Raw genomic sequence first — 24,830 nt, 5'->3', positions numbered from 1 at the left:
AAGGAGAGCCAGTGGATGTAGTGTATCTGGACTTTCAGAAAGCCTTTGATGAGGCCCCACAGGAGATTAGTGGGCAAAATTAGAGCACATGGTATTGAGGGTAGGGTATTGACATGGATAAATGTGAGGTTATCCACTTTGGCGGCAAGAACAAGGAGGCAGATTATTATCTCAATGGTGTCAGATTAGGAAAATGGGAAGTGCAACGAGACCTGGGTGTCCTTGTACACCGGTCACTGAAAGTAAACATGCAGGTACAGCAGGCAGTGAAGAAAGCTAATGGCATGTTGGCCTTCATAACTAGAGGATTTGAGTATAGGAGTAAAGAGGTCCTGCTGCAGTTGTACAGGGCCCTGGTGAGACCACATCTGGAGTATTGTGTGCAGTTTTGGTCTCCTAATTTGAGGAAGGACATCCTTGCTATTGAGGCAGTGCAGCGTAGGTACATGAGGTTAATTCCCGGTATGGCGGTACTGTCACAAGAGGAAAGATTGTAAAGACTGAAATGTATTCACTGGAATTTAGAAGGATGAGAGGGATAAATATAAAATTTATATAAAATTATAAAAGGACTGGACAAGCTACAGTAGATGCAGGAAAAATGTTCCCAATGTTGGGGGCGGTGTCCAGAACCAGGGGCACAGTCTAAGAATAATCTTCTGTACAGTACATATAAAATTATAAAAGGACTGAACAAGCTAGATGCAGGAAAAATGTTCCCAATGTTGGGCGAGTCCAGAACCAGGGGGCACAGTCTTAGAATAAAGGGGAGGTCATTTAAGACTGAGGTGAGAAAAAACTTTTTCACCCAGAGAGTTGTGAATTTATGAAATTCCCTGCCACAGAGGGCAGTGGAGGCCAAATCACTGGATGGATTTAAGAGAGTTAGATAGAGCTCTAGGGGCTAGTGGAGTCAAGGGATATCGGGAGAAGGCAGGCACGGGTTATTGATAGAGGATGATCAGCCATGATCACAATGAATGGCGGTGCTGGCTCGAAGGGCCGAATGGCCTCCTCCTGCACCTATTTTCTATGTTTCTATGTTTCGAATAAAGCGGAAGCCATTTATTCGGTCGGTGGGGGAACTGCGAGATGGCTGCCCTACCAGCAGCGTATTAGTCATTTCTACTTTTTTTGTTTTTTTTAGTACGTTCAAATATTTATTTTAGTGTCTCTCGGTGTGTCTTGTGTGGGGGGTGGTGAGGGGGGTAAGGGGGAAACCGCTTTTGGTCGCCTCCTCCACAGTGGACTTACCATCTGGAGCGGGATCCCTCACCAGGGATCCTTGGAGAAGAGCTCAGACCACCGGCCTACGGCCTACATCATCTTGAAGCCGCTGTCTCCGGTAGGGAAGCACTGATTTGGGACTTACTTTCCAGAAGAGAGGGCCTGTACATCTGGCTGCCCGCAGTAGCGACTGGAGAGGTCCATGGCCTCTGACCACGGGGGAACTGACTGTACTTTGTGCCTTCCACCACAGTGAAGAATGATGTGGTGGATGTTTGTGTTAAGTTTTATCGTGTAATGTATGTTCTTTTTGATTGTACCGCTGCTGGCAAGTTCATTTCACTGCACTTTATTGTGCATGTGATGAATAAATCTTATTGATTGATTGATTGATTGATTGATTGATTGATTGATTGATTGAAACTGAGGTGAGAAAAAACATTTTCACCCAGAGAGTTGTGAATTTGTGGAATTTTCTGTCACAGAAGGCAGTGGAGGCCAATTCACTGGATGGATCTAAAAGAGTGTTAGATAGAGCTCTAGTAGCTAGCGGAATCAAGGGATATGGGGAGAAGGCAGGCACGGGTTACTGATTGTGGATGATCAGCCATGATCACAATGAATGGCGGTGCTGGCTCGAAGGGCCAAATGGCCTCCTCCACCTGTTTTCTATGTTTCTATGTTTCTATAAGTGGAGTTATATTAAATTGTTCCCATGAATACAATGGTGCTTGGCCGAATATCTAAATGAACACAGTTGTTCCTACCTTTTGTACGAAATTCAATTCTCCTGAGTAGCACTGAATAATACGTTCAATTGTAACGTCAATTTCCGACTCAAGGGATGGAATGTTTAAATTCTGAAATCTAATGTAACAAATTCAATGTTGCAATTATTTACAATCTTAATTCAAACATAATACATTTTATACAGATACAGAGATACAGCGCATAACAGGCCCTTTGGCCCACAGAGTCCGCACCGAACAGCAATCCGTGCAAACCAATGCTATCCTACACACACTAGAGACAATTTCACATTTACACCAAGCCAATTAACCCACAAACCTGTACGTCTTTGGAGTGTGGGAGGAAATCGAAGATCTCGGAGAAAACCCACGCAGGTCACAGGGAGAACACACAAACTCCATACAGACAGCACCCGTAGTCAGGATTAAACCTGGGTCTCTGGCGCTCTAAGGCAGTAAGGCTCAACCGCTACGCCACCGTGCCGCCCAGCGGTACCTACAATGATCTGCTTATTAGTTTAGATAATTAAACTAAAGAAAACTGCACATGCTGCGAGTCTGAAATTAATTCAGAAAATGATGGATACACTCAGCAGGTCCGATAGCATTTGTGGAAAGAAAAATAGAAATAACATTTCAGGTCAAAGATCCTTCATCAGAACTGGGAAAGAGTGATCAGAAAAGTAATATTAGATTGCACATTAGGCAGTTGGAGAAATGGATGGGACAAGGAGCGTATCCGTGAGAGGCTGAGAACAGGTCTAAGTAATTAACTGAGCAGTTTGAGGGGGATCACACTTTATTTTTTTGTTTATGCTTTGCCAATAGCAGAGTTCTGGGCCATGCCCAGCAGGCCAGGCTGTTGTAAAGGAGATAGAAAACTGTAAATGGCTGAAGTTGGAAAATTCAATTTTGAGCCTGGAAGTTTGGGAGTTGGGGATATAAAATAGGGAAAGAATATGGACTTCAGTGATATAGCAATGTGAAAGTAAAACAGAAAGTGTGGCACTGAAATTGTGAAAAGAAAATACCATGCTGTGATATAAGAAGTCAGCAGGTAAGTGATTTGTTGGTGAATATTACATCTTCACTATTTCAGTTACGGAATGGAGAACCATTTAGTGTGAAGATAGACATTAAAAGCTGGAGTAACTCAGCGGGTCAAACAGCATCCTGGAGAAAAGGAATAGGTGACTTTTCGGGTCGAGACCCTTCTTCAGACTCAGAGTCAGCAGAAAGGGATACGAGAGATATAGACGGTCTAACCATTTAGTCTGTCCTCAATTATCACCAAAATGCAGTAACAGAAAATTCATAAAATTATTATAGGATTATCAAGTCATCACAGTTTTATGAATAAAATAATATAGATGAGCTAAGATCAGTTTGGGAACCACCATAAGCTTGAAGGACCTGCTTTAAGAAGCCCACTCTCATCCTGGCACCAATAAAAACAAGATAGCATATGCCTTCATGACTAGAGTTCAGTGGCTCAGACATCCAGTATCATGATGTGATTTGAGAGGCCTGTCATGACACACATTAACTCCAGATCCCAGACAGCATTGATAAGTTCACTTCATAGAAGCATTATTAAGCCATTCAGCCTAGCAAGTCTACTCTCCGATTCAGTCTTGGCTGATCAATCTTTTCCTCTCAACCCCATTCTCTTGCCTTCTCCCCATAACCCTTGACACCCGTACTAATCCAGAATCTGTCAATCTCTGCCTTAAAAATACCCAATGAATAGGCCTTGATCCACTGCAGTTCACCTATCATTGGAACAAGTCCACAGCTGACATCATCTCCCTGGCTTTTCACTCATTGCTGGAGCATCTGGATAACAGGGACATCTATTTCAGCTTCTGGTTTATTAACTCTAGCTCCATCTTCATCATCATAATCCCAACCAAACACAGTCTTGCACATGGAGTCAGCAATTCTTTCTGGATCATCGACTTCTTGACGCATAGGCCATGATTAGTGAGGATAGGTAATAAAACATCCTGCACGATAATTCTGAACATTGGTAGCCCATAAGGATACATTCCCAGCCTCTTGCTGTACTCCCTATATACTCACGACTGTGCAACCAAATTCAGTTCTAACTCTATTTCAGTTTATGGATATCACCGCTATAGGGGCCAAATCTCTCACAATGATGAGAGAATATAGTCCTAGGAGAGGAGATAGAGAGCTTAGTAACACTATATGTCCTGAACCAACCACATTGGAGCTACGAGAGTTCTCCAATCGTCTCCACACCCTCAGAAGATTGTTAGTTTAGCATGTCTCCAGCAATCTTATCAATTTCTACAGATGCACCTTCAACAGCATCCTATCGGGATGCCTCACAGCTTGATTAGGCTAAACAACTGCAAGAAATGATAGAGAGTTGTGGATGTAACCTAGTCGATCGCATAAAGCAAGTGTCCCTATCATCGGCTCCATCCTCTCTTCATGCTGTCTCCGGAAAGCAGCCACATAATCCCAGTTATTCCCTTCTCCCCAATGCCATCAGCCAGATGATACAAAAGGTTGAAAGCAGGCACTAGCAGGTTCATGAATAGCTTCTTCCATGCTCGTATCAGACTACTGAATGGATCTCTTATAAGCCAAGGGTGTAGTTCTGATTTCCCAACTATCTCATTGTGGTCCTTGCACTTTCTTTTTATCTATACCTTCTCTGAAACTGAAACATGACGATTCTGCAATGCTATATTCTGTACTCTGCTTTTTCCCCTCTATGCACTATCAAAGGTATCAAAGGTATTTTTATTGGTCACATTCACATACACCGAGGTGTAATGAAGTGAAATGCTTTTTGCCATTTTGCAGCACACAAAGAAAGAATACAGACATAACACCAATGAGAGTCTTAAACACAATGAACATCCCCCACAATGGCTCCCGGAAGGCACAAAGTCCAGTCATCCCCCCACAATGCCATGAGGGAAGGCACAAAGTCCAGTCCCCAACCCCAGTTCACCCATAGTCGGGCTTATTGAGGCCTCCACAGTTGCCTCTACGGAGGCCTGATGTTCCTGGCCGTTCTCGCCAGGTGATGTTGCTCCGGCGTCGGGAGAGTCCTCACAGCAGCATGGGAACCCTGGAACGGCCGCCTCCGTATTGGAGGCCGTGGCTTCCGAAGCCGACAAGGCCGCGCCAGTTGGAGCTCCACAACTGGCGATCTCGTCGCGAGATCCCAGGCTCCCGGTGTAAAGTTCAGCGCCGCCGCCCGCAGCTGGCCGCTCCACAGTCCCGCAGCTCCGCGATGTTTTACCCGGCGGTCTCAGCTCCAGCACAGCGACCCAGGCAAGGCATCGCCCGCTCCGCGATAGCGCTCCAGCGCTGTGCCGCCGCCGAAGCCGAGGTTCTGGGTGGTCCGCGACAGGAAACGCCGCTCCAGGCCCGCTGGTAGGCCGCGAGGACGGGTCGAAGCTGCAGCCCGGAGAAAAGCTGCCTCTCCGACCAGGTAGGGACCCTGAAAAAAGGCAGTTTCCCCCTTCCCACCCCCCACATAAAAAAGTCTAGCCCTCCAAACAAAACACTTTAACTAACTAAAAATAAAAATAAAAGGGTGAAAAGACAGACAACTGCTGGCAGGGCAGCCGTGCACAGGACAGCGCCCCCTACCTGTTATACTTGTGCACTGGCTTAATTCTACTGATGAAGATAAGACATAAAATGCTGGAGTAACTCAGCAGGACAGGCAGCGTCTCTGGAGAGAAGGAATGGGCAATGTTTTGGGTCAATAGGCAATAGACAATAGGTGCAGGAGTAGGCCATTCGGCCCTTCAAGCCAGCACCGCCATTCAATGTGATTATGACTGATCATCCATAATCAGTACTCCTTCCTGCCTTCTCGCCATATCCCCTGACTCCACTTTCCTTAAGAGCTCTATCTAACTCTCTCATGAAAGCATCCAGTGAATTGGCCTCCACTGCCTTCTGAGGCGGAGAATTCCACAGATTCACAACTCACTGGGTGAAAAAGTTTTTTCTCATCTCCGTTCTAAATGGCCTACCTGTTATTCTTAAACTGTGGCCCCTGGTTCTGGACTCCCCCAACATCAGGAACATGTTTCCTGCCTCTAGCGTGTCCAATCCCTTAATAATCTTGTATGTTTAAATAAGAAGCCCTCTCATCCTTCTAAATTCCAGTGTATACAAGCCCAGCCGCTCCATTCTGTAAACCTATGACAGTCCCGCCATCCCGGGAATTAACCTTGTGAATCTGCGCTGCACTCCCTCAATAGCAAGAATGTCCTTCTTCAAATTTGGAGACAAAAACTGCACACAATAGTCCAGGTGTGGTCTCACAAGCGCCCTGTACAATTGCAGAAGGACCTCTTTGCTCCTATACTCAACTCCTCTTCCTATGAAGGCCAACGTGCCATTAGCTTTCTTCACTGGCTGCATGCTTACTTTCAGTGACTGATGTACAAGGACCCCCAGATCTCGTTGTACTTCCCCTTTTCCAAACTTGACACCATTCACATAGTAATCTGCATTCTTGTTTTTGCCACCAAAGTGGATAACCTCACATTTATCCGCATTAAACTGCATCTGCCCACTCATCCAACCAGCCCAAGGCATCCTGCATCCTCATAGCATCCTCCTCACAGTTCACACTGCAACCCAGCTTTGTGTTATGTGCAAATTTGCTAATGTTATTTTTAATCCCTTCATCTAAATCATTAATGTATGTTGTAAATAGCTGCGGTCCCAGCACCGAGTCTTGCGGTACCCCACTAGTCACTGCCTGCATTCTGAAAGGGACCCATTAATCCTTAATCTCTGTCTGCCAACCAATTTGTCAGTACCCTAACCCCAATACCATGTACTCTAATTTTGCCCACTAATCTCCTATGTGGTACCTTATCAAATGCTTTCTGAAAGTCCAGATACACTACATCCACTGGGTCTCCCTTGTTCATTTTCCTAGTTACATCCACAAAAAATTCCAGAAGATTAGTCAAGCATGATTTCCCCTTCGTAAATCCATGCGATCGCTATTTCATCTTTTAAAATGGACTCCAGCATCTTCCCCACCACCGATGTCAGGTTAACTGATCTATAATTCCCTGTTTTGTCTCTCCCCCTTTCTTAAAAAGTGGGATAACATTAGTTACCCTCTAATCCACAGGAACTGATCCTGAATCTATAGAACATTGGAAAATGATCTCCAATGCGTCCACGATTTCTAGAGCCACTTCATTCAGTACCCTGGGATGCAGGCCATCAGGCCCTGGGGATTTATCAGCCTTCAGTCCCATCAATCTACCCAGCACCATTTCCTGCCTAATGTGAATCTCCTTCAGTTCCTCCGTCACCCCAGATCCTCTGGCCACTAGTACATCAGATGGTTTGTGTCTTCCTTAGTGAGACCTTTATTGTACTCATGTACAGTCCGATCTGACTGGATAAAACCTAACAAGGTTTTTCACTGTATATTGGTACGTGATAACAATAAACCAGTACCAATACCAATGCCATAAGCAAAGTTAAAATGACTGCCCTCGCTCCAAGTTAGCTCTATAAATGGCATCGAGCTCCATGAAACTCAAGTTAATGGGAATCAAGGAAAATCGATTGTAGCCATAACCCATATAAAAGCAGGTGGCTGTGATATTCAAGATTAATTAACCCAGCCCAGAATATTCTAAGGGCATACTCAGGAAAGCATCTTTATCAACAGTTCTTCATCAACAATTCCTGCAATTGTGAGATCAGAATAACTAAAAATGGCTATTTAAAAATGCAACTCCTTAGATGAATTTTAATAACCAAGCAATCCTAACTCCAACAAGAGAGGATCTTAACTCTTCCCAATAGAAATTAGCAGCAGTACAAATGCTGGGACACCACCGTCTAAATCTCGTCAAGTCAAGTCAAGAGAGTTTATTGTCACGTGTCCCAGATAGGATAATGAAATTCTTGCTTGCCGCAGCACAACAGAATATTGTAGGCATAAATACAGAACAGGTCAGTGTGTTTCGGATTACTACCTAACCGACTGGTCTTTTAAATATTCTGCGAAAAAATTACAATGAAGCTTGGAAAAAAACGGTTTTCTCTAACGTATGAAAGAATCAGCGACAAAACTCGAAACAATGTACATTTAAATATGATGGCCATATGGAGACATGTGTGTGGTTTTGGTTTTTTGGTTTCTGCCATCTTCTAACATAGAATTCTTTACACCATTTGAATTGATGGAGTGACATGCATTCTTAAAGTACATTTTGGCAGAAATAATGTCAAAACAACATTGCTTTTTGAATAAAGTTTTAATCTGCCTACTTTGCATATTCCATGTGCTATTGTTAATGTCAATCCCATCAAGGCACAAGTACCTTCATGCATTGTGCATTCAATTAGAGCGTGAATTACTCTTGTGGCAATTGCATTAACAATGACAAACGCAATATGCAACATAATCAGATTAATCAGCAACTATGGCATCTAAACAATCAGAATTTTCTCTTGTGTTGCTAAATAGAGTGGTAAAGTGATACAGTGTGGAAACAAGCCCTTTGGCCCAAGTTACACTAGTCCCACCTGCCCGAATTTGGTCCATATCCCTCTAAACCTGTCTACGCTACGCCTCAGGTTCCTACTAAATCTTTTCCCCTTCACCTTAAACCTATGTCCTCTGGTCCTCGATTCACCTACTCTGTGCATCTACCCGATCTATTCCTCTCATGATTTTATACACGTCTATCAGATCACCCCACATCCGCCTGCGCTCCAAGGAAGAGTCCAGCCTACACACCCTCTATTTTAGTTTATTTTCTTTGCAGAAAACAGATAAACATAAAAACCTTTAAATCCCTGTGTTGTATAAAACATAAATTTCATAACATGATCCGTAAAGGTAAATGTAATCCTATGTTAATTACTGCCGATAAAACTTTTGAAAACCTACCGATTCAACAGGTGTAGAGCATGTTGTGAAGAAATAATTTTAGTAAAACAGCTATTCATGAAATCATCAGTCATGCTCTGCAATGTTAAAAAACAAGAAATTCAATTCAAATGATTTTCACTTTACTTATTTTTACAAAGCATTTTTAGAGCTATTTTATGTATTGTTAAGCTTTTTATGTTGGTATGCTTTTTTATTTATTGTTAATCCCTCCAAAATTTATTTTAAAATTGTGTAAATATTTCTCTTCTCAGTCCCAATCCAAGTTTGTCTAGCCTCTCCTTATCGTTAACACATTCCAATCCAGGTAACATTGTGGTAAACCTCTTTTACTCCCTGCTCAAAGTAAAGATCCTCCAGCAAACAAGATAGATCTCTCGACGAAAAAGACGTAGTACAGTCATGGGCACATTCATGGTTAATTTTCGGCCCCATTTCAACCGGCTTCCGTCTCCGCACTAAGCATCCCACAGTGGAGCAAAGATACTAGAGCGGAGACGGAAGCCGGTTACAGAAACATCCTCGTAAAAATAAAAGTTCTTTGGTAAAAATCTTCTCCTCATTTTCAGAATTATAATTTATTAACACAAACTGTTCCCCTGCAATGTTGATTACACTGCGAGTCGGGTCGGGTTACTGAAATAGATGAAAAGGCCCACGTTCCGCTCCGTTGCGTACTACCCATCAGCCCATTGCATTTAGAAGGAGTGGTCTATCTTGCTCCGCTATAGGATCTTTGGTTCAAAGTTGCTGCATCCTTCCTGCAATACAACAACTCAAACTGCTCCCAGTTCTGTAAATGTGGTCTACCCAGGTTTTTATTCAGCTGCCAGCATGACTTTCGGAAGGGTCCCAACTTGAAACATTGGACGGGCTCATGGTGGGTGCCGGACGGCAGTCGATGACGCCCCGCAGAGTGAACAAAGATGGACCTGACGTACGGGGGCCACTGAGAAGAAAGAGGGACCTGGCGTAGAGGGGTCGCCGTGACCAAAGAGGGACCCATTGGGACTTCATTGGTTATTTTTCTGTGCACTATGCATATTTTGCGAAAGAAACTTATAGAAAATCTCCGCAAGCTAATAGACAACTCCGAAAAAGACGTGTACGGTCAGGGCAATTCATGGGTAATAGAGGCCCCATTTCGGAAGCCCGTCTCGGCACCAAAGATCCCAGGATACATCCTCGTAAAAATTAACGTTATTTGGGAAAAATCTTCTCCTCATTTTCAGAATTTTAATTTATTAACACAAACTGTTCCCCCGCAATGTTGATTACACTGCGAGTTGGGTCGGGTTGGGTTTCTGAAATGGATGAAAAAGGGCCCATGTTCTGCTCCATTGCAGAGCTCTTTTAGCAGTGAAAGCACCCTTGTGCTTTCCCTTCTGCCTTTCTTGAAAGGCTGATGAAGCAAAAGGGCTGCTGCTGACAGCAGGAGATGTACTTTTAGTAACATCCACCTAACTAGTTCCTTCCCTGCTCTCATGGTTCTGAATGATTTTTTTTTAAACCTGGGAGGCTTTTGCAAACTCTGCAGATTGAGCACACCCAGGAGTGACAGAGGTCAATACAATACAATACAATACAATACCATTTATTGTAATTTTAGCCCTAGTGAGGCTCAAACGAAATTCCGTTTCCACAGCCATACAAACAAAGACAATTTCCTACAGACATACACACAATTTAATTCACTGTGATGAAAGGCAAAGTATTTTCTCTCCCCTGTTCTCCATTTCTCTCCCGATGTCCAAGCCCCAGGTGGGCGATGCTAAGTCCCACAGCCATTTTAGGCCATGCCGGGCGATTTACGGCCCCACTCCCGGTCTAAAAGTCACAATGTTGGAGCCCCCGGTGGGGGCTGTAATGTCCCAAGGCCATGAAGCCGTGCCGGGCGATGTACGTCCCCGCTCCGGGTCGTTCCAACCCCGCGACACGGGCTGGAGAAGTCGCGTTGCGGGAGCTCCGGGAAGCGGTCTCTCCCCCCGGACCCGCGAGCTCCCGATGTCCCAGTCCACCGGACCTGCGGCTGCGTTGCTGGAGCCTCCGAGCCCCAGGAGTCGAGTCGCAGCAGCGAGTCACCGCCGCTCCCCACGCTCCGAGGCCGGCCAGCCCCACGATGGTGAATAGTCCGCAGCTCCGCAGTCTCCCGAGCCCCCGGGTCGTTCAGGTAGGAGGCCGCTCCACGATGCTAGGCCCCAACGACAACGGAGACCCGACAGGGAAGAGGTTTTAAACAGTTTCCCCCCCCGCCCCCCACATATACACATTTAAAACCAGTATTAAAAAAACACCAACACTACATTTAACTAGACAAAAAATAAAAAAAAGACAGACAGGCTGTAGGGGCCGCTGCAACGGGAGAGTCACGCCGCCAAGTCACATGCTTATGTTAATATTAACCTTTTTTTCACCCAGTTTTATTCCGCCAGGGAGGTCTTACCTTCCACTACCTGCAACCTCCGGCAACCACCTTTACCTAGCATCGCAACCGGCTTCGACTAAAAAATTACCAATTTTTAAAACGTCAACCTATTTTTAGTCGCGGCCGGTTTTGAATTTTTTGAAATAATCGCTGGAACATAAAAGAAGCCACTTCCGACCATTAGGGAGACTGACAAAAACCTCCAGGAACCTCACGGAAACCTTGGGTGGGGCACAAATTCTCCAGAGTTTGCCGTTCAGGTTGGGACTGGGGCATAAGGGTGTGGGATGATAACGAAGATCTCGGAGAAAACCCATGCTCTCACTTGGAGAACGTACAGACTCCTTACTGACTTTGCCCATTGTCCGGATCGAACCCAGGTATAAATATAGATATAAATATTTCTGTCAAGCCCTAAGAGCTCGATCTAACCCTTTTTTTTTTATGCATCCAGTGAATTGGCCTCCACTGCCTTCTGTGGCAGAGAATTCCACAAATTCACAACTCTCTGTGTGAAAAAGTTTTTCCTCATCCCAGTTCTAAATGGCCTACCCCTTATTCTTAAACTGTGGCCCCTGGTTCTGGACTCCCCCAACATTGGGAACATGTTTCCTGCATCTAGCGTGTCCAATCCCTTAATAATTTTATATGTTTCTATAAGATCCCCTCTCATCCTTCTTAATTCAAGTGAATACAAGCCCAGCTGCTCCATTCTCTCAGCCCATGTCAGTCCCGCTTTTCCAGAAATTAACCTCGTGAACCTACGCTGCACTCCCTCAATAGCAAGAATGTCCTTCCTCATATCAGGAGACCAAAACTGCACACAATACTTCAGGTGTGCTCTCACCAGGGCCCTGGCAGAAGGACCTCTTTGCTCCTATAGTCAACTCCTCTCATTATGAGGGCCAACATGCCATTAGCTTTCTTCACTGCCTGCTGTACCTGCATGCTTACTTTCCGTGGTTGATGCACAAGGACACACAGGTCTCTTTGTACTTCCCCTTTTCCTAACCCGACATCATTCAGATAATAAACTGCCTTCCTGTTCTTGCCACCAAAGTGGATAACCTCACATTTATTCACATTATACTGCATCTGCCATGCATCAACCCAACCTGTCCAAATCACCCTGCATCCTCATAGCATCCTCCTCACAGTGTTCGATGCCACCCACCTTTGTGTCATCTGCACATTAGCTAATGTTACTTTTAATTCTTAATACTTTCATGTTGTGAAAAGATTCTAAATTCCTCCTTCTTCAAATTAAAATGCACTTGAATTGACCCCTCTCAGGTCCCACCATCCTCCTTGCCTTCCCCTTGGTGTAAGTTCTAATTTGCCCAGGTATTCATGCAAAGTCTGCTCTGGACATCAACTCCCCTCCTTTGTTTCAATGCTGTGTAATTCCACAACACTTGTCAATATTTGAAACTTCCAATGCCTTGTAACTGTATCTCTGGGCTGTTGGCAGACCGATTTCCCTCCGAGATAAATAAAGTTGTATCATGTCCTATTGTATTGTTCTTGAGTGGTCCTACCCTCATCCCTAGCTACCCTCTTCTTTTTAATGTACGAGAAATATTCAGATCAGACATCTGCAGAAAAAAAAATCAGATTACTGTTTCAAGTTGATGACCTTTCATTTATCGATCTAGAATGTACTCAATGACTGATAATCCATAGTTCACTGAATGACAATCCCCTTCCTGAAGAGATTTCTCATCCAGGAAAACTTGCTAAATCATACCAATTTTTGATCTGTAAAATCAAGCTTTGTAACCCAACTATTTTGTATTCTTGACTATATGAGAGTTCTTAGGAAGTGTTAGTCACCAAAGAAAGACAGGCAAATAAGGCAGGAAACATAAATAAATAAATAGGTGAGAGTGAATTTAACTTATCAAGGCAAAAATGGCATTCTCTCACATTAGAGCATGTATTCAATTACCTCCAAATCAGCCATTTGCTTCATAAATATAGCATAGTCTGCATTAAACTCCTTCTTACGAGGGTCCAAAATATCATAATTGCACTTTTTCAGGTTCAGACGGATATTGCTGAATTTTATTCCCAATGTCTCTATTCCTTCAATTGTGCAGTTCTGCAATGCTGTAAAGGTCTTCACTGCTTCAACCATTTCAGTGATCTGCAATTTCAGTGAAGTAGGAATCAGTTAATACCCTCTCCAGAGCTGCTCATGAAACTAAAATTATCTATTATCTATTATTATTCAAGGCAACATTTGAGATTATTTTGCAAATGAAAATTCATAGAATCACAGAAAAGGAGGCTAGTGCCAATTCACAACATTCATAATCCAACAAATCCCACTCTCCTGCACTCTCCGTCCGGAACCCTTCAATTTATTTATGCATTCAAGTGCTTCAGAAAAAACCCAGAGTAGCTACAGAATTAAAGGAGGCCATTGACCCACTGAGTCACAGAGTTGTATGGCACAGGAACAGGCCCATCACATCTAAGCCAACTTTAATGCCTATCAATACCAATGCCACTAGACAACATTCATTCAAGATTCCTCTATGTCTTGAATCCATCTATTTAATAGCAGCCAGATAGTCCCCTCCCTGTCCTTTCCCCATAGGCCTGAAAATTCTTTTATTTCAGATACTTATCCACCTCTTCATCAAATAATGCATCTACATCCACCTGTACCTCTGTCCTGGTAAAGTGCAAACAACTTACTATGCAAAATTAAAATCTACATGTCACAGCTTCTCTCTATTTTAAGTTTAGTTTAGTTTAGAGATACAGCGCGTAAACAGGCCCTTCGGCCCACCGAGTCCGCACCGACCAGTGATCCCCGTACACCAGCACCACCCTACACACACTAGGGGCAATTTACACTTATACCAAGCCAACTAACCTACAAACCTGGACGTCTTTGGAATGTGGCGTTTTGGAGTGTGGGAGGAAACCGAAGATCAAGCTGCCAGAGGAGGTAGTTGAGGCAGGGACTATCCCAACGTTTAAGAAACAGTTAGACAGGTACATGGATATGACAGGTTTAGAGGGGTATGGACCAAACGTGGGCAGGTGGGATAGTGTAGCTGGGACATGTTGGCCAGTGTGGGCAAGTTGGGCCGAAGGGCCTCTTTAGACACTGTATCACTATATAAACAGTGATCAACGTACATTAATCAATTACTTTGATTAATGGCCAGTTGCATCCAGAACTAGTATTACAGTTAATTAATTGGGAGACAAGGATATTGTTACAGTCAAGAGTTAAATGTTGATAAAGACTGTTAGAGTAGAAAGGCTGTCGCCGTGTATACTTCGCTATAATTTGTAGTATTTCCTACCATCTAATCCCACATTTCGGTATATTTTATGTTACATTATTTAGTGTTGTATTTCACCTTAGTTGTAGTTTTATGTAATTCAAAATATACTCTATGAATCTTGGCCAGTTTAAATCCACTAAGTTTCAGGCTAAAAACAGGGAATAGATATCAGAGAGGACCATCTGCATAATAAATGCCAGGGGACTTAATGACCAAATAAGCAACAGATGGAATACTGAAAGTAATGAATATGCAATGAAGTAGACAATGCAGATTAAATGACACAGTTTAAGGATGGACCTTCTGTGCATGAATATTTATGTTTGGCACGACACACTGAGAAACTTATTACTGAAGTATATAGATTAGAGGTCGTTCTGCTACAATTCTACTATAACGGTACCCAGACGTGGCGTAGAAGGACGAGAATCCAAAGCAAAGAAGTGGAAGCCAAATAACCGAACGGAAACAAAGCCGAAATGCCAAATAACCAAGAGCGTATAAAGCCAAAATGGCAACTAACCAAAAGGGCGGGACGCCTAAAAGCCAACTAACCGAAAGGCTGCGTCGCCTAAAATCAAACTCACCGAAAGTCCGCTCTACCGAAACGCCAACTAACCGAAAGGCTGCGTCGCCTACAAGCCAATTAACCGAATGGAGCGGTCACTGGTTGTGACTGAAGAGAAAAGATGCTGTCTTGTATTGTATTGTATTGTATTCAAATTTATTGTCATTGTCTCAATTTGAGACAACAAAATGAATTTCCCTTACACGCAGTATCATAAAAAAAAAATTTAAAAAAAAAAAATAAAAATAAAAAAAAACCTTTGTTTTTTTGTTTTTTTAGTTATGTTAAAGTGTGTTTTTTATGATTTTTTTAATGTCTTTATGTGGGGCTGCCACGTGACCATCAAGAGGCTAACCATAAGACACACATCCAGGTCTGATCACCCTGTGGTGGGCCCGCCTCGACTGAGGGTGTCTTGTGATAAAAGGCCGAAAATCCCAGTGACGTTGAGGTACACAACTGAAGATGTGTCTGATTGGTAGCAAAATCACCTAGTGGTCATCCCCAAGAATATCAAATGTCAATTGTAGTGAAAAACCTTAGGGATTGTAACATCCAGTCCCACTACTCAATCTGAACATCTGGATCAAACCAGAGACCGCTGCGAAAGGGCAGCTGACAACCAGGGAAAGACCTAGTGACGGACGGCCTGGAGAGACTGCTGACCGGAGGGAATAGACCCCACCGGGGCTGGCATGGACTAGCTCCTCATGCCAGCAGGATCCATCGCTAATCAGTGTTTTGGATCCACCCATATATTGCTACGGAAGGAATCGACTATGAATAAGACAACTAGCACAGCAATTGACAGAGCAGCAGCACCCGCAGGACATAAGCTACGAAGCTGCATCTGTTGCTGGGAAAAGATAACATCAGAGAAGGGTCTCAAGATCTACCAGGGCAGGGAAAAGTGCCTGAGAGAGCTTGGTGAGGGCCCTCGCATTGACCATTACTTTCTAAGAGAGGCCAAATTAGTCGAGTGAGCATCACAGTATGCAGGATAACACCACAGCCACAGGGTCTCAGCACCCCAGGCCAAGCTCATTGCAGTAGGGTGGTGAAAACGGACACAAGCCCAGAGCCCAACCAGTAACAGTCAGCGGTAGATAGGAAGATGGAAGGAAAAAATCTGAATGGAGCAGTCACTGGCTGTGGCTGAAGAGAAAAGATGCTGTCTGGGTTTGTCATGTGACCATCTAGAGGCTGACCATAAGGTCTGATCACCCTGCGGTGGGCCTGCCTCGACTGAGGGTGTCTTGTGATAAAAGGCCGAAACACCCAGTGACGTTGAGGTACACAACTGAAGATGTGTCTGATTGGTAGCAAAATCACCTACCCCATCCCCAAGAATATCAAATGTCATTGTAGTTAAACCTTAGGGATTGTAACATCGTTTCCTAGGTCAATCTTTGACAAGGGAGATGTTGGAATGCATGTTGGTGATGCTCCTCATGTACAATGGCGTTGCAATCTTGACAATGGTAAATTGAATCAGTGAATTCCAAGTGGAGCCCGAAGCGGATTGGATTGAGAAGAGTCAGTGGAGGGACCGGTCTGGAGGCGGGCAAGCTTGTGATCCTTGTAGTGTCCAGGTAGACAAGGAAGCGTTTGTTGAGGGCGTGGATCTGGCGTTGAGTTAGTTGGGGTCCATTACAGGTGTTGGTGAGTGAGGCCCGGAGCTGCGGGAGAGTCAGAGCGAGGGCCTGCGGGTGCCGGTTCATCGCAGCCAGTGTAGAACGCAGGGCACGGAAGGAGAACTGCTGCTAAAAGCGGCAGATCGACTGTCGGTACCTGTAATCCAGGTTGGGTCTGAACTGGGATGTCTGGAAGCAGAGATAGAATCCCCAAGGTAGAAGATGGCGGGACAGGCAAGCACCGAGAAAACACACGTGGCTGAGGTGACGTGTTTGGGTTCAAACGTGGTCATAGAGCTGGCGAGCAGGAGGATGAGGGGGCCCAGCGAGAGAGGATGATGCAGAACTCTTGTCGGAGAGAGGAGGACAACTTCTTCAAAGTAGGCTCACCTTGAGAAGGTGGAACAGATGAAATGTGTAGGAAGTAACTGCAGATGTTGGTTTAAACCAAAGATAGATCCAAAAGGGAGTAACTTAGCGGGTCAGGCAGCATCTCTGGAGAAAAGGAATAGGTGGCGTTTCAGTTCAAGACCCTTCTTCAGACTTGATCTGGAGGCTGTGGTGGGAAGACAGCTAGAAGTGATAACATTGGAGATAGTCTGTGAAATGATGGCCTGGTCCTCATCTGTGGGGGGCAGATGTATCCCAGGATAAATTGGAGGTGTCTGAGAGTTGACGCCTGGCCTCAGTGCGGTCGAGGTCAACTCGCCAGACTAGCACAGCACCTCCCTTGTCAGGGGGTTAGATTATGTTGGGTTTGCTGCAGAGTGAGCAGCAGGTGGGGGATAGGTTAGAGTATGTAAGAGGAGTGAAAGAGTTGAGACGGTTAATGTCATATCAGTAGTTAGAAATGAAGAGATCGAAAGAGGGTATAGAGCTGTCCGGGGAGTCCAAGAGCTGGGAGACCGGTGGAGAAGGGGTCATCACTGGGTGGTGTGGACTCCTTCCCATAGGGAAAGGCACGGAGGTGGAAGTGACGGAAGGTGGAGGTGGAGGTGACGGAGGTGGAGGTGGCGGACCCGGAACGCGTTGAGGTGGGGGTTGAGGACAGACCGTACCGAATTGGAAAGGGGGAGGTCAGGGGGGATGGTTAAGACACAAGAAGAGTGGGGGTTAGGGTCAGAGGAGGGAAAGGGTGTGGATGGATGTTGACGCAAGTTGCTGTGGGGAGATGATGAGGCTTCGGAGAGGGGGGGGGGGCATGAGAAGTAGTTTGGGTGGGGGGGGGGGGGGGGGGGGGAGGGTGGTCAGGGTAACCTGGTTAAAAGAGTGGAATGGAATCATTATTGAGGTTCCCAGTTAGGGGGGGGGTGGGCAGGGGGGGGGGGGGGGTCTGCAACGGGGCTGTGGGCCTGGATGAGCAGGACCCAGGAGAGTCACGCCACGTGGCGGTATTGGCGAGTCTGCAGCGTGGACGCTGTGGGCCTGGTCATGAGCCTGGAACTCGGGTGAGGTGACAGCTCGACAAATGCACCCATTCCTTTTGCCGGTAGACGGGTGGAAACATAGAGGTGCGAGGGCCATCGGCCCTTCGGGGCCATTCAATATGACTGGTGATCATCCAACTCAGTATCCCGTACCTGCCTTCTCTCCATACCCCCGCGGGGGGGGGGGGGTTCCAGAGACTCACCACTCTCAGAGTAAAAAACGATACGGGTCAGTGGAACCCTTGCAGCAAACATCGGGAACAATGGCCTCAGGTATCAGGGTCCCCTGGACCAGAGGTCTGAAGAGGGGGTCTCGACCCGAAATGTCACCCATTCCTTTTGTCCAGAGATGCTGCCTGGCCCACTGGGTTACTCTCCAGTTTGTAGTGTCAATCTGAAGCTGAGCTCTTGTTTTGTTGTGATCTACAGAAGCTGATCTTTGGCAATAGGACATGTGTTCTATCGTATATTCTATGTTTTGATTTGCAGATAATTAGTCCCACACCAGGTACCTGTAGCACCTTGTGGCAAAGATGTTTACAGTTCCGGTAACTATAACAGCCACTGCAAAGCATACTAGCAAGACCTCTAACAGAAAAGCTGCAGATATCTTCAACAATTAACCTCAAAGCACAGGGTCTGGACAGAATGTTCTTCAGTACCCAGCAGGAAAATCTCTGACAAATGGTTATTGCCGCACTATCTGTCCTTCATGTAAAAGCTCTTTCCAAAAAATACATTTGATCACCAGTCAATCAGGTAATGTGTATGAAGGAACTGCAGATGCTGGTTTAAACCAAAGATAGACGCAAAAAGCTGGAGTAACTCAGTGGGACAGGCAGCATCTCTGGATAGAAGGAATGGGTGACGTTTCAGGTCGAGACCCTTCTTCAGACTGTCTCCACCCGAAACGTCACCCAGTCCTTCTCTGCAGAGATGCTGCCTGACCCACTGAGTTACTCCAGCTTTTTGTGTCTATCTTTCATCAGGTAATGGTCAACATGGAACATCCTGCGGGCCCCGCAGGAGAAGGACATTATAGCCCCTCAAAGTGGTTCCCAAACACTGTCAAAACCAATTGGCAGAATATCTCCACCAGATTTCACCAACAAGCACAAGACTTTGCTTTGCTGGTGTTAAAAGGGGCCAATGTAAGCTGCCCCGGTGATGGCAGATGAGGATGGGATGATCACCCACCTCATTGCAGGCATTTGTAAAGAAAGGCTGGAAAAGGATACAAGAGTCCTTGCCGTGAACGATCTCAAGCAGTACTTTAATAGAGGATTCTTTCATCAATGAGATTTTCCCAGGGATGCATATCGAGACAAATATCAAGTGCCACTGAAAGATCATTAACTCAGTGAAATAAGCCCTTTGATCTACCCCAAACCTGCTGGTGTTCCAAGACAACAAGATGACTGCAAGGAAATGCTGCCAATTGTTCTTTTCTAGGCTTTAGGAGTATGTGCTGAGGGATGCAATGGAGCTTGGTGCAGCTAATGCAGGGAAGGACTGCAGTCTAAGGTACGTCTGCCACTAAACATTGAGGGGCTAATCCCTGAGTAAAAGCCTCTCAAACACCAGAGGTTTCATATCGATCGAGGCGAGGGAGGGGTGGGGGGGGGGGGGGGGGGGGGGTAGGGGGTGTCCACAAGGGTGACAACGGTACTGTATAGAACGTGCTCACACTACAAATGCATAGAACCAAAAACACTGTGAATGTACAGATTGAACGACACTATGAGAAAGAATGCCGTGCACTATTTTTTGTTGTTGTATTTCTTGTACTAGTTATACGAACAAAATTAAAATGTGAAATTAAATAGAAAGTGTGGTTTAGGTAACTCTGGTCATTTTGTATAATATATGCTCTTTGTGGGCAACCTCTCGTCTTTTTGTTTTCTATTGTTTTGGTTCTATGCATTTTTGGTTCTATACATGTTTTCTAATGGACTACTAATGCTACTGACGCTAATTTCCAAATATTCCTTCTTCCAAATTAACCAGAAAAGACTTACCAAAGGTAAGTAAGAAAGAAATATATCATAAAGCAGTAGTCCGGAAGATATCTTGTCTTCAATGCAAATGACACAAAAAGCAGAGTTCTCCTGATTCACATGCTGCATGTTGGTGTCACTTTCACACAGTTTATGACAGAGCAATCCCATTGACTGTTTTTGCCAAGGTGTGCCCAATATGTAGTTTACATTAAACTTCATCCTTATTGCATAATGTGACCCTCACATTGGGCCCCATCCTGCTCCTAAACACAACTCAGAAATCTGGGCAATTATCATGTCATCAGAAGGAATGCATAGGCAATTCCTCTACCATAGTTCTATTAACATATTCACCACTTTCCTGTTGGCTGCTAATGCTTTGCAGGCCCACTCCGTTTTGAGATCTGTAATTCTTTAAAGCTTTTTGATTTCACTTTTAGTCTAGTTGAATTAATATATGGCTATTAATATATGGAGTAGGAATCTGCTCATCCATGTTATAGGTACAGGATCATTTGGAGTAAAATCCTGGCAATGTCAGTTTATCAAGTAGATGAATATAAATCTAGAACTATCTGGCACTTTATGCTTTCTTTACCTTTGCCAGACGTTTACAGAAGACATCAAGTTTACCAAATATGTACATCTCTGACACATCAAAAGGATTATCTTGTGCTGTTTCACTCGTGTTTTTCTTGGTGTTCTGGAAATATTTGCGATAATCCACCAATAATCTTTTACATTCCTGAAGTAGAATAAAAACGTCACAGATTATTACATATTTCAAATTAACTCCTTTGGATCAGCAATATTCAGTATTCTTTCTGCTGATTAGTTAGCATGCAACAAAAGCTTTTCACTGCACGCGTGACAATAAACTAAACTGAACTGAGCAACTTGTTTGCATTGTATTAATTGTAATCTTTTGGTAGTACATTTCAATATATCATCTGTTACACACTTGTATCATTCCAAAGAATTTCACATTAATCCAAATCATTTGTGATTTTAAAGACTGCCTGTTGATCTCATTTTTCTCTGTCTAAGCAGAAAACTTTAACTTTCAAGCCTTGTACTAGACATAGAGGGAGCGCATTTGTGATTGTATTAAAATTCAGAGCAGTGAAGGGCCTGTCCCACTTCGGCGTCATTTGCGTGTCACGCAGGTGGCGTGCGAAAATGTTGTGAATCCCAAAATCTTGGGGCACCGCACGCGATCGCGCGTCACTGCCTACGTCACCATGCACCATGCGCGTTTAATGCATGGCATGCGCGCATCACGTGTGTGTTCACGACGCGCGCGTCTTGCGTCCTGGCGCGTAAATGATGTTGCGTCAATGACGTGCAAATGACGCTCGTGGGACAGGCCCTTTAAGAGTGAAGGCATTTTTAACCTGGGAATTTGATTCTAAACAATTTAGAACTCATCGCAGTCATATACGACCTTCCTTTTGTTCACAAAAACAAAAACAAAACTAGAAAATAGGAGCAGGAGTAGGCCACTTGGCCTTACAAGCCTGTCGCGCAATCAATACGATAACTGCAGTGACATTTGTGCATACAAGTCAGGCAATTATGACATCCAACTAAAGGAAATTCAGCTATCACTCCCTGACATTCATTAGCATCACTGAATCCTGCACTATCAATATCCTGAGGGTTACCATTAATCAGAAATGGAACTGGAATAGCTATATAGACTGTGTGGCTAAAGAGCATGTCAGAGGACAATAATCCAGCAGTGAATCCTGCAACTAACCCTCTAAGGCAGGGGCCTCCAAACATTTCAGCATGAGGGCCACATTATATATTTGGCACATTTTTGCAAGCCGTAGGAAGAAAATAAAGATATGTCAGTTTTACAGACTTAATGAACTCAAAAAAGAACTTAAGTAAAACAAATGGAAGAAATTCAAAATAAAACTTGTAGCCCATCAATCAAGGTTAACCAACAAAATCATAACGTTTTATGCAGCCATAGTAATGGGAAGGATGGAACTGCTTTGTTGATTTCAAAATGTCATTGAATTGAAGATCCAATTTCAAGAAGCCAATTATGAGGATGGACACCAAATACTCAAGTGAATAATTCATTTAGAATTCTATGTGACTGCACAAATACATTGATGAGCTAAAATAAGTGTCCAGAATCAAGAGTGTTTTATTGTCAAATATCCCAGATGGAACAATGAAATTCTTACTTGCAGCAGCACAACAGAGTATGTAAAACCCCGATTCTATAATGTCTGTCCATGTACTCCAGAGGTGCTTCCTGATCTGCTGGGCTACTCCAGCACTTTGTGCCCCTTTTTTGTAAACCTGCATCTGCAGTTCCTGGTTTAGTCTTTGGACTTTAGAAATACAGCATGGAAACAGGCCCTTCAGCCCACCGAGTTGGCACTGACCAGCGATCACCCTGTACACAAGGGACAATTTATAAATTTTACCAAAGCCAATTAACCTACAAATTGGGAGGTGTGTGTGGGAGGAAACCGGAGCACCCAGAGGAAACAGGTCGCAGGGAGAACATACAAACTGTACAGACAGCAGCTGGTCTTGGTCGCTGTAAGGCAGCAACTATACAGCCGCGCTACTGTGCCACCCCATAAGTGTGTTTCATTGCTTTTGTGCTGGATCTTAATCCAAGATAAAAATGTCTAAGATAAAAGAAGAGTTGTGGATAGAAGAAGAAAAGAAGTTGTGGCTATGACTGTCGGAGAAGGAATGGAATGAGGAGAGTGTGGTCCTACCAAACTATTAATGGTGAAGTCCTGAGCATAGACCACATTACAAAGCATGATTAGTAAGTTTGCAAATGACACTAAAAGGTGGTATCATAAACAGTGAAGCCATTTTTTCAAAAATTACAGCGTGACCTTGATCAGTTGGGCAAGTGGGCCGATGTAGGGTAAATGAAGCTTAAATCAGATCCAGTGTGAGGTGTTGCATCTTGGGAAGACAAACCAGGCCAGGATCTTCATAGTGAATGGTAGGGCCTTGGGCAATGCTGTTAAGTAGAGATTGCCTGGGAGTACTATTACACAGTTCCCTGAAAGTGACATGCAGGTAGATAGAGTGGTGAAAAAATGCAAATGTTAGTAATAAGGTCAAAAGGTCATGTGATAGTAGAATTAGGCATTCGGCCCATCAAATCTACACCATTCAATCATGGCTGGTCTATCCCTCCTATCCCCATTCTCCTGCCTTCTCCCCATAACCCCTGCCACCTGTACTAATCAACAATCTATCTATCTCTGCCTTATAAATATCCAACTTACTTGGCCTCCACAGCCTTCTGTGGCAAAGAATTCCGCAGATTCACCACCCTCTGACTACAGAAATGTCTCCTCATCTCCTTCCTAAAAGATCATTCTTTAATTCGGAGGCTATGACCTCTAGTCCTAGACTCTCCCACTAGTGGAAACATCCTCTTCACATCCACTCTATCCAAGCCTTTCACTATTCTGTATTTTTCAATGAGGTCCCCCTCATTATTCTAAACTCCAGCAAGTACAGGCCCAGGGCCGACAAACGTAATGGTATTGGTATATTATTGTCATGAGTACTGAGACACAGTGAAAAACGTGAGGCCGCACCTGGGGTATTATACTCCATTTTGGTAATGTTGCTAAAGGAAAGGTGCAATTAAGTGGAAAAGAGTGCAGAGAAGGGTTATGTTACCAGGACTCAAGAGCCTGAGCTATATAGAGATGTTGGGCAGGCTAGGATGTTTTTCAATGGAATGCAGTGGACAGAGAGGTAATCTTAAAGATTTTATGGGAACTTGAGGGGCAACTTTTTCATACAGAGCATCATGGGTATAGCAATAAACTGCCAAAGAAAGTAGACCAATACTAACAACATTTATGTCATTTGGACAGGTACAGCACATTAATCGGAAAAGCTTTGACAGATAAGGGTCAAACGCGTGGTGAAGGCAAGAGCTTCGATGGAACATCATGGTCCACAAGGACAAGTTGTACCATTGGGACAGTTTCTGACTGATTTCAGCTTCTCAACCTCTCTCTGCCAATTCCTCACAGAATCATGTATATGTCAATGAAATCATTAGTTATGGGATTTACTCAAAACATACTAATACTGTCATATATTGTCAAGTTAGTGTACGAGTTAGAAAGGTGTTCTTATCAACTTATGAAAGGCTTTAACCAGTCAACATAGTAGACAACGTTTCTACACATGCCAATAACCAGAGCCTATGTAACATAGTCCCTATGAAGGCACTAAAAAATTCAGGAGCTCTTTCTTTATCCAGAGAGTGATTCGGAACTAGATCACATGATCTTAAGATGGCGCCAGTCTGTAGCGACGTGTTGCAGGCATCACAATAGAAAATGATCAAATATAGCAGTTCTGAGCTTATCTGGATAAAATTAAACTGCTCAAATTGGTGCTGAAACTAACAAGCTACTAATCCATTTAATATTGTGATGTACCGACGGCAACGGAGCTGCCAATTGCAAGGGAATTCCCACTCGCAGGGGAATCCCCGACCTGGCCGTAGATCAGAACAGTGAATACAGTACCTGGAAACACCCGGGAG

The 24,830-nt window shown here is 44.2% G+C and overlaps 1 protein-coding gene across 1 annotated transcript in view; it reads right to left on the bottom strand.

Annotated features, from left to right (window-relative positions):
* The window catches only part of LOC129697689 (dynein axonemal heavy chain 8-like), a 474,747-nt gene that overhangs the window by 404,220 nt on the left and 45,697 nt on the right, over positions 1 to 24,830 (bottom strand). The window contains exons 9-12 of the mRNA XM_055636398.1: positions 20,865 to 21,011; positions 13,281 to 13,478; positions 8,908 to 8,984; positions 1,995 to 2,094 (exon numbers count right to left, since the gene is read on the bottom strand). Of these exons, the coding sequence (XP_055492373.1) occupies positions 1,995 to 2,094; positions 8,908 to 8,984; positions 13,281 to 13,478; positions 20,865 to 21,011 (522 nt within the window). The remainder of the gene's footprint in view (positions 1 to 1,994; positions 2,095 to 8,907; positions 8,985 to 13,280; positions 13,479 to 20,864; positions 21,012 to 24,830) is intronic.

The sequence above is a fragment of the Leucoraja erinacea genome, chromosome 5 (assembly GCF_028641065.1).
Source record: "Leucoraja erinacea ecotype New England chromosome 5, Leri_hhj_1, whole genome shotgun sequence".
Taxonomy (NCBI): Eukaryota; Metazoa; Chordata; class Chondrichthyes; order Rajiformes; family Rajidae; genus Leucoraja; species Leucoraja erinaceus.
Note: the sequence above shows the minus strand (reverse complement) of the source record. Positions and strands in the feature narration are given on the sequence as shown.